At 44.6% G+C, this 13,572-nt stretch overlaps 1 protein-coding gene across 1 annotated transcript; it reads right to left on the bottom strand.

Annotated features, from left to right (window-relative positions):
* Window positions 1–298: 298 nt before the first annotated feature.
* Window positions 299–5,285, bottom strand: SLN (sarcolipin). Its single transcript, XM_084781651.1, has 2 exons — window positions 5,175–5,285; window positions 299–899 (listed from the first exon to the last, which is right to left on the bottom strand). Exon 2 carries the CDS (start codon window positions 821–823, stop codon window positions 728–730), a length of 96 nt encoding a protein of 31 aa, XP_084637777.1. The 5' UTR covers window positions 824–899; window positions 5,175–5,285; the 3' UTR covers window positions 299–727.
* Window positions 5,286–13,572: the final 8,287 nt, after the last annotated feature.

Genomic DNA, 13,572 nt, shown 5'->3' with positions numbered 1-13,572 from the left:
GACTGGATCACGTCCTGAGCCCACTTCTTGTGAAAGCTATGGATAAAATACAAGACTTCCAAGGAACTCTGTGTGTTAGTGGATTCTCCCTCTGGCCATAGGATTATCAAAAGAAAGGTTTGAGAAGCAGTGGAGTTAGTTAAAACATGGCACTCTGACTTGATTTTCTTTCAGTTCCTAGGCAGCTGGAGCATCTTGGCTAATCACAAACGCTAAAAATAATATGCTATTTGTCACTTTGGTCCCAGCCAAGGGTCACATAGAAGCTAAAATAAATTCTACAAGCCGTTTTCATGATTGCCTTAACTTTATTCACAGGAGAGCTCAAGGGACTGGCAAAGACATTTTCCTACATTTCTTCCGAAGCATTGAATTAGTTTGATGGCAGACAGAGTGAGTTGGGGCGCGGGGGGTGGGGGGGGGGTGTTGACACAGACCAGGAACTTGTTGTTACTCTGCATCCTCAAAATCCAGTTTAACTTTAAACCTGGAGGCTTGAATAGTGTATTTGCTAAGGAACACACCTAAGGCTCTCTGGCTGGCAAGCTTTTGGCAGCCCACAAGGACAGCATCTTTAGCAAACACACAAAGGACCTAGTGCTGCAGTGTGTCAGGCATGGTGAGTGTGGGTCGGAGATGCGGGAACCAAGGACGGCATCCCACTGTGACAGCAGCAGTGCAAGCTCAGGGCCCACGGCAGTCACTCCCAGGAGAGCGGCATGGCCCCTCAGTACTGGTAGGATCTCACAAGGAGCCACATAAGCAGAACCGTGATAAGGACGACTGTGAAGTTGAGAAACAGCTCCTGGGTAGACCGCTCCATCTTCAGAAGGCTCTGGGTGAGAACTCCAGGCGGGCTTCTGAGAGCACAGCAAGGACCTCAGGTCTGTCTTCTCTTCCTAACAGCGTGAGAGAGACAGCGTGAGAGAAGAATGACCATTCTGAGGAGATGCTCAGTCTCCCTTCAAAGGAAATAGAAGTCGTGGAAGAGGAGAGTGTTTGTGCTGCCTTGCCCAACGCTTCCTCCCAAATGTATCATTGAAATCTTAATCCCCAACACCTAAGAATGTGACTGGGTTTAGAGACAGGTCTTCCAAGACGTAAGTAAATTAATATGAGGCCACTGTCACAGGTAGCTTCAGCATTCACCTGAAATAAACCTAGAGACACCTGGGAGGAAGGGCTTTGTGGTGGTTTGACTATGCATGGCCCCAGTAGAGTCATGCGTTTGAATGCTTGGCCCATAGGGAGTGGCACTATTAGGAAGTGTGGCCTTGTTGGAAGAAGTGTGTCATGTGTCATTGTGTGGGCAGGCTTTGAGATCTCCTATGCTCAAGCTATGTCCAGTGTGATACACCGTGGCTCAAGATGTAGAACTCTCAGCCCCCTCTCCAGCACCATGTCTGCCCGAGAGCTGCCCTACTTCCCAGCATGGTGAACGTGAACTAAATCTCTGAACCTGTAAGCCAGCCCCAGTGAAATGTTTTTCTTTATAAAAGTTAATGTGGTCGTAGTGTCTCTTCACAGCAATAAAACCCTAAGACAGACCTCAACTGAATGATAATTCCTCCCACATTGAGAGGTTCACTACTGCCTCTAACTCTAGTTCTGGTGGGATCTGACACTTTTGGCCTCCTTGGGCATCCACACTCATGTACACACACACCCACACAAACATATGCACATAATTAAAAATAATAAAAATAAAGATTAAATAATAAAATAAATCTTTGAAAAAAAAAAACCCCAGCAAGGTAGTTGATCAAGCCCCAGGAAATAAGTCAGCACTGAGTGTTCATGGTCTCTGTTTCAGTTTCTACCTCCAGGTTCCTGCCCTGAGCTACTGCTGTGGCTTTACTACATGAGGGAACATAGCTGTAAGCTAAACATAAGCCCTTCTGTCTTGCATTGCTTTGCATCGGTGTTTTACCAGAGAAAGAGAAGCAAACTACATCAACTACTATAGTAAGTCAAACAATTCAGTTTGACTGGCGTTTTAAGAAGAGGAGGTCAGAACACCGATATTATAGAGGGAAAACATTGTAGAAAGACAGAAACGACAGCCACTCGCAGGCCAAGGAGAAAAGCTTTAAAGAAACCAGCCTTGCTGACACTCTGGACTCCGACATCTGACCTCAGATTTTTTTTATAATTTTTACTTTTTTTACATATACATTTATATTATTACACATATATACAACAGATTACTTATAACAAGAAGAGCCATGATACAATTGGGAATTATATAAATGTTACATTCTTAGTGTTTTGGGCTATTTGTATTTGACAGCCTTGAAGAAAACGTCTTTCCTATTTTGGTGCATCTAAATTTCTGAATGTAAATCAATCCTGACCTTAGATTTTATTTGAAGGTAAGGTGCTACTCTTCTCTGAGGCTTGATCCTGGCAGCTTACCTTGAAATTTCTGGACTTACCATCCTCCACAATGATATGAACCAATTTCTCAAACACACACACACACACAGAGAGAGAGAGAGAGAGAGAGAGAGAGAGAGAGAGAGAGAGAAATCACTTTGTTTCTCTGAAGAGTATGGATGAATACAGACATCCCAGTTTCTCTTTCTGGAGTCATGCAAGGACCAATATTTTTAACTTGCATTAATTGCATTGTTCTGGGTTAAAAATAAAATAATACATTTTTCTTTCCTCATCCTCTGCAGTCTATATACATATGTTAACTTTGCTATTTGGAATATCTGCAAGCAGGGACATCGAAACAGAAAAATATATATAATTTAGTATTGTTCTTTCTTTGGATCACATTTAGGGGTAGGATAACATCATCTCTCAGATTTAAAGCTGCCTTAGGTCTTCATCCAACCCTGGTGAAAGCATAAAGTAGCTGCAACAGCTGCATGGCTTCGTACAAGCCTACACTGGCACAAAGCCTGCAGAGGTCGACCAGAAGTCCCTCACACAACAGGTACTCAGTCCAAAGAACAAGTGTTAACCTCATGAGCATTTCTGTTTCAACAAGGGCTTGTGCCAGTTATTTTTAGTCAAGCTCAGGATGTGCTTAGATTGTAAACATTTCAGACAGCAGAGATGGTATCATCCATGTGCATACAGAAGGAAAGCATACTCCAAGAACACAGGCAGCGCTGTCAATCAGATTGCTAATTTTGGTATAGTGAAATTGACTGCTGATTTATACAATCAAAATGAAACTTAATCCTTCCATATTTTAAATAATTTAAGTAAATACTATTATCTTATGGCAAATTTCTAGCATGGAAGGAAAAGGTTTAGGTGGAAAGAGTATTGGTTAGCAAAAGATCAAAGTTCGAGGGACCAAAGCTTGAAGCAACTTTTGGCCTGACTGAATTAACTGTAACGGTTGTATTTATTGTATCATCAAAGGACCAAATTATTAATTTCAAAGATACCAGCGGAATAATCCATTTCTGTTATGTGATTGTTAGTATAATATACAGTATAATAATATACCAGATTATGCCAGTGAACAAATTATAGAATCTCATTTTAAAATATAGCCAATGGTGACTTGCTTACGTTTCATTTCCTTTTCATTCTTAATTCTTATCCCATGTGTTTTGGGGGGGTTAAAAATAAAGTATTACATTTTTCTCTCTGCATGTCTATATGCACATGCTAACTTTGCTATTTGGGAATATCTGCAAGCAGGGACGTCGAAACATGTATTTGGTGCAGGGAACACATGTGTGTCACAGCACACACGCAGAGGTCAGAGAACAACTTCAAGGAGTTGCTTCTCTCTCTGCCTGGGGGACCTGGGGATCAAGCTCAGGTTATCAAGCTGGGCAGCAAGCGCTGTTGCCTGTTGAGCCATTCCACCTGGCCTTTCTCTTTTAATCCTTATCCCTCCTTCAGCCCTTAACATGATATTTACATGTCAATTAACATGTCAATTACTAGTGAAAGCCTTTACAAGACAGTTGCCTGGGATAGAACTAAGCAGAACAAAATGAGTAGGTAAACAGAGATCAGACCGGTCACAAGTGTCCAGCTGAGCAGAGGCAGGGAGGTGAGGGGGGTTGGGAGGGGTTGGGGGGGGGAGCCTGTTAAATGACATGCCTACAGCAAAGGAACCCTGAATACAGATTGGAAAGAACTGGTCACCAACAATAGAATGGGTGTGACTTGTCGTATTCACACTCGTTTGAATGTTGTGGAGTAAAGGAAATACATGACCTACTCTAGCTTTACAGAGCAAGATGGATGGATCTCACACCATAACTGTGGGATGAAAGGAGGATTTACAAGAGCAGCAGAGAATGTGACTCCATTTACACAAAGTCAAGAACAGCTAACTTAATCATTTGCTTAGGACACAGACACAAGTGGGAAAACTTCAAAAATGAGGAAGGACAGACAAGCTCCTCCCTTGGGGATAGAAGGCAGAAGAGAAATGATGTGGAATAGAGTTCCGGGGTGCTGCCAACCACCTGGTCCTTGGTAAGTGATCTCTATACTCTTGTTTCTCATAATTAGTGTTTTAGCTACTTTTGCACTCTTCACATTTTTTCCCCAGCCTCCCTGGAATGACAGGCTGAGCATCACACTTCTCTTTCCTGTGGACTACTCTTGGCCATTTCTTGTGCTTTGATGAAACCTTAGGTGTTTGTTGTTCTGTGTATTTTTAGATGAGTAAAACGCCAATCTGATGGATTCTCAGTGGGTGCAGCTCTATGCAGGCACACGACAACTGAAGCCTGGGATCTTATGCTCACACACAGCCGCACCCTTTGGGAAAAATGAGAAAAGTTAGGCAGCTGTTCATCTCCATGTTCTACTGCTCTGCTATGAGTCCACACAAGAGCTTCGGATTCCTTTTTTGCCTTTTCTATGAGCCAAAATCGTTGTCTTGTGCGTGAGCCAAAGCCCTACAAACTGACACCAAAGCGTACAGGAAATTTTACATTGGTATTCTTCTGGCATGTAGAAAAAAATATAAAACTAGGAAAAGAGAAAATACATCTCAGAGAAAAACAGGAATCGACATTCACTTTATTTATAGCTAAAAAAAAAAAAGGCCCTATATTATGATTACCTGTTCTGTTTGGACATATAGATATTAGTTAACATTTTTATTTGAAAAGTTGCACACAGAGAGACACAGACAGACAGAGAAACAGAGACAGGAGGATTGCTAAGCACAATCTTGCTTTTACCTGAAGAGAGACAAGGACACACCCAGGCTGCCGTAGACTTCCTTCTCCAACTCCTGCTGTCTCCCCGGGCTGTCTGAGCTCCTGGATTCTGGGCAGGGCCTAAAAGTAGTCAGAGGGAGGTGACAATCACTGTGATGTCACTGGTGAAGCATCTCAAAGGGAGCAGCTCCAAAGGTTCCAGCCCTATTTGTGCTCAGGGGGGCATGGAAACATGGTGACTAAGAGCTTTGCTCCTTTGGCTGACAATTTGAATTAACAACACAGGGACGCGAAAACTCTTGTTCCCAGTTAACTTTTGGTACAGTTTTGTGGGGTCCGAAGCCGTCTTTTACCACTTTATCATTGTCTCTACCACATCTTCAGAACATCACAAAGCAAGAGCAGCAGACCAGTTTTTAACAAATTGCTACACATAGCTAGATGCCTTCACCACTCGGCACGTGAAGCTACAGACAAGGGATTTTGTTTTATTACCCATGTCATTGGCTGTTTAAAGTGTGAAGAGTCCTCTACCTTGTACCCACACTCCCCTACCAAGCTCCACAATCCCGTAAATTCTTCAAAACTGACTTTTGTCCTAGCAATAGACATTATCCCGCACTCCACCCTATCACCTGCTACACACGACTTCCACCAAAGCACAGCAAAGTCACATGTTCAGCTGGTTTCTTCAGCTTGTATCTGCGTCGGTAAAACTAGTCTAGCAGTAAAACAGACAGCAAAACTCAGTCATTTGGCTAAATGGAGATTAAAAGTAGACCTGGTCGCCGGGCAGTGGTGGTGCATGCCTTTAATCCCAGCACTCGGGAGGCAGAGGCAGGCGGATCGCTGTGAGTTCGAGGCCAGCCTGGTCTACAAAGCAAGTCCAGGACAGCCAGGGCTACACAGAGAGACCCTGTCTTGAAACAACAACAACAATTTTTTAAAAAGTAGAGCTGGTCAAAACCAGAGGGAATGTGAGTTATAGACTAGATAGAAATACCAAGAATATAACCTTTTTTCCCCTTTTCATTGTATTTTATACATATGAATATTTTGCCTGCATGTAAGTGTGTGCACCATATGTGTGGAGTGGCCTGGGAGGCTGGAAAAGGGCAACATCCAGTTCCAGACAATTGTGAGCCACCATGTGGGTACTGGGATTTGAACCCTAGACCAATGGTAAAACATCCAGTGCTCTTAACCACTGAGCCATCCCACCAGTCCATAGAATAACACTATTTTCAACAAGAAACACTGGCTCAAATCAGAAAAGGATGAGTATGTAACAATCAAACATTGGTAGGCTTTAAGATCTCCAAATGGATTTGAAAGCCATCAATTGAGGAATTTACATTGACTTCATTAATTATACTGCTTAGTATAATTAGTCTCCAGTTATGGTCAATAAAAATAAGGCATTCCCAGAAGGCAGGAACAAATACAAGTCTCTGCACAGTTGTATTCATGGTCCAGTCTTTCTCACCATCCCTTTCTCCCAGAGGCCCTGGTAAAAGAAGGATTTTCCATTCCATTTCTTCATTTCCACATAAGCCCATCGAAGGGCAACATAATTACAACATTCTGTCACCACTTGTCTTGTAAAACGATAGCTTGCTGAAGTGACAGATAGAGAATATTAATTATAGCACAATCGAACGCTGGCTGTTATCTGTTGCCATCTGGCAAATTCTGTAACTGTAGTCAGATTTCTGTCTTTTGCTTCCCTCTAAGCTCTTGCCAGATTCTTTCAAATGCTAGGGAATGTTTTCCTGGTCACCAAGCCACAGCTGCCCTCTTTCTACCTACTCAAAATTATTATTTGTCCACTGAAAAAGTAGCACTTTCAGTGTAACATATCTGAAAACATAGATGTATAAGGAATTTTGTTTCCCACTAACAGGAGCCTGATAGTGGGTTAAGGTGCTTGCTGCCAAGCTTAGCAACCCGAGTTTAATGCCCAGGACCCACATGGTAGAAGGAAAGAACCAACTCCCACATGTTCATACACATAGTCACACATATTTTTAAGTGAATAAATAAATATAAATTTTAAGAAAAAATTGCCATTAATGTCACTATAGGTAAAACCAATCAACCCTATGCTATAAACCTTCTTTCATGATACTCCCCCTTTCCTTTTTATGACTTGTTGGCCTTTCTTGCATATCAACTTCTTAGTCGAGATGCTGTGTTGACTGTCAACTAAGCAGTCTTTGACATCATTTCTATGCCAACTGATCTACAGTGTAGTCAAGGGACAGAAATGTCATGAAAGCACCATTTACCTAGATGGTGGCATATTGAAGCCAGTGTTAGTATTTACCCACTGCACCGCCATAGCCACAGGCATGTTCAGGAATAAAATATCATATCCCTTGGGATTCCATGCTGAGCTTTTGTGCCCGGTTAAGTTAGCTGGTTTTGTTTACTTTCCACTTCCATCTGTATTAATGCAAACTGGGGAAACGTATCGGCCCTGCAGCGCAGCAAGACCGTTGTTTGATGAGGAGGTTCACCGAGGCCTTGGTGAATGGTGACCAGTCCGTTGCACGTTGCAGTGTTGGGCGCCTCCATCGTGCGCCTCTCTCTCGCCATCACCTCTTCATCTCCAGCTGCGCCTGAAGCTGTCAAGGGAGACAGGAGCAGGTCTTGCATGACTCCCTCTCCCTAAGAAATGAAGACAAGGCTAGCAGAAATGGAAACCCACTTCTCAAAGCTCCCTCCAAGTCTCTGTCGCCACAGTCGTCTGGTAAGACCTGCTTGTTGGGCGCAGGAAAGCCCAAGCACAGGCCATGAAGATGACTTAATGAGCACTTTCAGGGTCTACATGGGACTGCCAACTCTAACACACAAGCTAAGCCTCTTGGGGAAACCCACCATAACAAGGGATTGTGCAGCGAAGCCGAAAGCACGGGGGGAGAAGGGTCACAAGAACCCGTGTCCGTGGTCTGAGCTTTCCACTTACTCAGTAACATTAGCAAAACTACCCTCAGGGCCGAGAAGATGTCTCAGCACATCAGGGTGTTTGCTGACAAACCTAATGACCTATTTAATCCCCAAGAACCAGCTCATAAGTTGTCCTCTGACCTCCACATACATGCCATTGTACTTGCATAAATAAATAGATAGATGGATAAATGTAATAAAAATATTGATAATCCCCCTTTTAAATGTTCATGCATTCAGAACCCACTTGATATGTTGTATAAAATCACCCGCTTTGTTCCAGGCACTACTAAGACTTAATGCTACGCCACCGTGGGTGACACGGAGCACAGATCTGCCTGTCTAAATGAAGGGAGGGGCTTCATAGTTGAAAAACAATCAATCGGAGACAAGACACTCTTCTCTCTGGCACTAGGGCAAAACTTCTCCTTTCATTTATGGCCATCAGAGAACAGGCTGACCATGATTTACTGAATGTGTGAGGGTTAATATGGATTGCCGACTGGCCTGTATTTGAAATCACCTAGGAAATACATCACTGGGGATGCCTGTAAATGTGTTCTGAGAAAGGTTTGAGAGTGAAGGTGGCACCGTTCCACGGGCTGGAGTCCCAGAGTTAATAAAAAGGAAGACGCCACGTGAGCATTGGTCTTTCCACTTCCTGATGATGGAATCAATGTGACCAAGTGCCCCCCACTCCCAACCACCACACTTCCCTTGTCATGATGAATCCGATTCTCAAACTGTAACCCCAAAGCATACCCTTGCTTCATTAAGTGGTGTTTGTCAAGAATTTTGTCCAAGCAATGAGGAAAATCATCATGACAGTGTAAAAACCGCACACTTCGCCTTTCTAACTGGGGCCTGGCAGAGTGGCTCCCACAAGAAGGATGGCAAGAGAAAGGGGGGGGGGCGTCATTCTTGTATCAATGAGGTGGTGGCTCAAGAATATACCATCCGCATTCACAAGCGCACTTATGGTGCGGGTTCCGGGAAGCATGCTCTGGAGTTCTCACAGAAACCTGAACATCTGTCACGAAGGAAATGGGGACTCCAGATGTGTGCATTCATACAGGCTCGATGAAGCCATCTGGGGAAACAACAGCAGCAGCAGCGGAGAAGGAGGAGGAGGAGTGTCGGCGCCGCACCGTCCAGCGGAAATAAGACGCCAACAACCAGACTTCTTCTCGAGATCTTTACTCAGGATTAAGCTCAGTGGGAATGGCCCCGAAGAAGGGAAGGGCCAAGCTTAAGTACAACTCAAGGGCCAATCAGCTCATGCCAGGTGTCACCTCCTCATAGGTCCGCGTCAGAGCAGGACTGCTCATCATCAGATCACCTGTTACCCTTGCACAGCCTTTTGCCATATAAGGACTTGTTTATCTTAGAGAACGCTCGACATCGGGATGGCGGAAGGCGGAAGCCTGCGCCATGTTAAGGCACAGCACATCGCAGCTCTCCACAGAGGAGGACATGGTGGTGGTGGTGGTGATGGTGGTGGAGGAGGAAGAGGAGGAGGAGAGGGAGGAGGAGGAGGAAGAGGAGGGATGTCTCATGTCATATCTATGTGTGATTGGAAAATATAATGAAGAAAAGAGGTCGTCAAACAAGCTCTAGACTTTGGTAACCTGTGCCCCTGCTACCCTATTAACAATCTATAGACTTGATCAGTGTGGTAGTGTACGCCTTTAAGTCCCAACACTTGGAGGCAGAGGCAGAGGCAGGTGGATCTGTAGGAGTTCAAAGACAGCCCGGTGTACCAAAAGAGTGCCAGGACAGCCAGGATTACAAACTGAGATGCTGCCTCCAAAAAGAAAAAAAAAATCTACCAATACTCGACGTGAGTGATGACTAATTGCTGAGTGTCAAATGACGACCACAACAAAAGAGGGGGGAAAAAACCTGTAAAAACAAAGTCTTCCTGTAGAAGCAAGAATAACACCACGCTGCTTGTCAGCTGAGTTTCAGCAGCAGTAGCTTCCCTCCCTTCTCTCTCGTCATCCACGTGCTCCTTGCTATACCCAACATGACTCCAGGGACTTGGACCCAACTAGGGCAACAAGGAAGTTGAAGAATAACAGATAGATGGACAGATGGACAGAAAGCTAGGATAGGGTGGACTAGGTCCTCTGATGGAGAAGCTGCAGCACCCTGGACACTCAGCATGCTCGTTATATAGAGTTGAACAGAGAGGTAGGGTTATTGCATACAGCTGAACAGGAAGGTGGTCTTATTACATAAAGATAAACGATGAGACAGGGTTTGTGGGGTGTGGCTTGGTCAAGGAGACATGCTCAGCTAACCCTGACAGGAACGATCTCTGTAGAGGAACAGTCATCCTTGGGAGTGATGAGGAAACGATGGTGGGCATCTTCTGCACACACTGTCACCACCTGAATGGAAGGCTCTGATGTTTCCCTCTGGGTTTGAGGCTGGGTCCTTGGCATAGTGATGCCCGTGTCAGTGGCACACATTCGCTCTGGACTTCACACACTCAGGCTTCCTCCACTCCCTACAGCCAGCTCCTCAGATACAGTTGCTGTCAGGGGAAAAACAGGGAATGTGCCCTACAAAGAGAAGGTAGTCAAGAAAGGGCCGTTACAATAACCAAATTATGGAATCATAAGTGCCCATCAACAGATGAATAGATTAAAAAGATTAGTACGTTGCACGATGGAAGCCGGTGCAGCCTTTAAAAAGGCCCAGGGAACCTTACAATTTGTGACAGCACGGATAAAACCGGAGAACATTGTGCTAAATGAAATAAGCTGAGCAGAGAGAAACACGAACGTGCTTTTCTGTCCTTGCTTCTGTGTGGAACCCCAGCCAATCCCCCACAAGTGAATGCACAAAGCAGAGCCGAATATCGACTACAGAGGCTTCAGAGTGTGGGAAATGACGGCTGGGGGCACAGAAGGAGGAAGTGGTGCTTTTACTGTGAGTGTTTGAAGTCTACTATACAGCATTATGGCTACAGTACAGGTGTGGTACACAAAACTGCTATGAGTGCAGTAGGGTCTTCTGGAGAAATAGAACCAATTATGTACAGATGTGGATACATAAATTCACATAGATAGACATTAGAGATAGATAGATAGATAGATAGACAGACAGATAGACAGACAGACAGACAGATGAGACAGGCAGGCAGACAGTACAAAGAGCTGAATCGGCTTATGCTGACTGCCTAGAAGCTCCTCAGGAAGTTGATGATGATGAGGTCACCTGAGAAGGCTGAAGAATCTGGAGTCCACTGACCGCAGGTGAGAGCCACAGCGATACCCACACACAGGAAGAACAGAAGCTGCATGTGTGTGCTGGTTTCCTTGTCCTCTGCGTTTTTTAACCAGGCTCCCAACCCACTAGTCTGTACCACTCACCTTTAGAGCAGGTCTTCCCCACCCCTGTCACTATCCACTCATCAGTCCTCTTTGACACACCCTCCACAGACACACCCATAGGTCCGCGTCACCCATCCTAGACATCTCTCTGCCCAGTCAAAGCAGCAACCAAACCCAACCATCACAAAGAGTTTTCCATTGTTCTTACTACAAAAAGCACTTTTTCGAGCTGGATATAGTGGTACACACCTTTAATCATAGCACTTGGGAGGCAGATGCACGCACTGAGTTCAAAGCCAGCCTGGTCTACAGTGCAAGTTCCAGGACAACCAGGGATACACAAAGAAACTGTCTTGAAAAGCAGGGGGGGAGGGGAAGTACATTTCAAGTGATGGATATGTTTGTTAGCTTGTGTATAATTATTCTACCCTGGAGCATCAATTTTGTACCCTGTAAACACATGCAATTATAAATTGTCAGTGTACAATAAAACTTTGCAAATTAAGGAGAGAAAAGTACACAGTGAGGCCTGGTGACATACCTGTAATCCCAGCATTAGTGGTGCTGAGGAAGGAAGGTCTGGAGTTCTAGGTTTGCCTCTGCTACATACTGGTTTTTAAGGCAATCAGGAGTACGTATAATCCTGTCTCAAAATCAAGACAAGAGAGAGAGAGGAGAGTGGGGGGAGGCGGGAGGAAAGGAGGAAGGAGCGGTGCTGGATGAAGAAAGATATCTGAGAAACATCTCCAGAATGCTTTATCCTTCAATGGCATGTTAACACTGGCTTGGAGAGACAGCCCCTGTCTGTGTGTGTGTTATCTCTCAGACGTCAGTGTATCCATGAAGCCAGCAATGTAATATCTTTCCATGGATGTGTCTTGGCCCCCAGAAGAAGCAGTAACACTAACCAATACTCACCTGAAATTCACACAAACTCAAGAGCAGACAACCACCGGGAGAGGCCAGAGCTAAGAACAAGACGACAGCAACATTCGCTCCTGAGCACACGTGAACTGTGCCCTGCAGGTTCCGGAACTAGGGAGAACATTCTTGAGGATGAGCTCTTGTGTAAGAGGTGGAAGTGAGAGCCATAAAACAACGTGTGAGTCCTCTCTTTAATAGCCTGAGTTGGTGGGGTTACACCACTCAACAGCATTTGACTTAGAGCCAACTACATTTCTTTTCCCTAGAACAAACATATCTGTGCTCTATAATAAGATTGTGTAAACAAATGGCTTTCTCTTAGCACACTGAATAACTTACTTGGAGTACGAAGCAGCCAAAATGTATTTACTATTAAGCAAATACCACCTGCCCTCCACACTCCTCTGTATTTCAGATCACTTTGTTATTTTTCTGATGGAAAAATAAGAATTCAGCGGGGCTCTGATGTGCTGCTATTGGACAGTTCTAGGAGGTTCAATCCAGGCACACCTACTGGAAACACCCTGTTCTTTGTTGAATTTGATCCACAAAATTTTATGGACTCCCTTCTGAGAACCTGTCAGTTGGGATGACACAATTGCAGGTTCCACAAGGATAGTGGGGATCAGACAGAATTGCTCGTTATTCCTGTGGAAGAGTTCATTTGTCTGGAGACTTCAGCTGTGAAGGCAGAGAGAACACTCATAGTGAGTCATGAAAATCTCTGCTCCCTGAAGGTAAGGAGAAACCAAAGTGTCCTGTTGCCGAGCTGCAGAAGAAGGCTCGCTGGATGCAAGCTACAGGCCACGTTTCCTTTTGGCTTAGGGGTAGGCCATCCCAGAGAGTGACAGGGCACATGCTCAACAGGCCGGAGAGTAACTTAGCCTGCACATCTACAGTAAGAGCAAATGCAGAGTGGCTACCTGCTGCTAATATTATAAGAGATTGTGGGGTTTGTCCCAGGAAGTTGGGTCAGGCACACTGTAGCTTACATTTATTTCACTGATTCTTGCTTCCATGTGCCATTGTCAAACAGAACCCACCAATAAATGAACACACACACACACACACATACATACACACACACATACACGCATGCGTGCCACTAATCACATTTGTCCTTTCAGGGGAGCTCACCATCTGTGCTAACAAACATCAAACCAGCTACTGCTATCTTCCTCTTTTCCTAGTCTGTTTCTCGTTTG

Source organism: Acomys minous (assembly GCF_964271855.1).
Source record: "Acomys minous genome assembly, chromosome: 5".
Taxonomy (NCBI): Eukaryota; Metazoa; Chordata; class Mammalia; order Rodentia; family Muridae; genus Acomys; species Acomys minous.
The sequence above is the reverse complement of the archived record's forward strand: the minus strand, read 5'-3'. Positions and strand labels throughout refer to the sequence as shown.

Excerpts from the sequence above, each read along its gene's own strand:
- SLN (XM_084781651.1), bottom strand. The coding sequence starts at position 823 with ATGGAGCGGTCTACCCAGGAGCTGTTTCTCAACTTCACAGTCGTCCTT.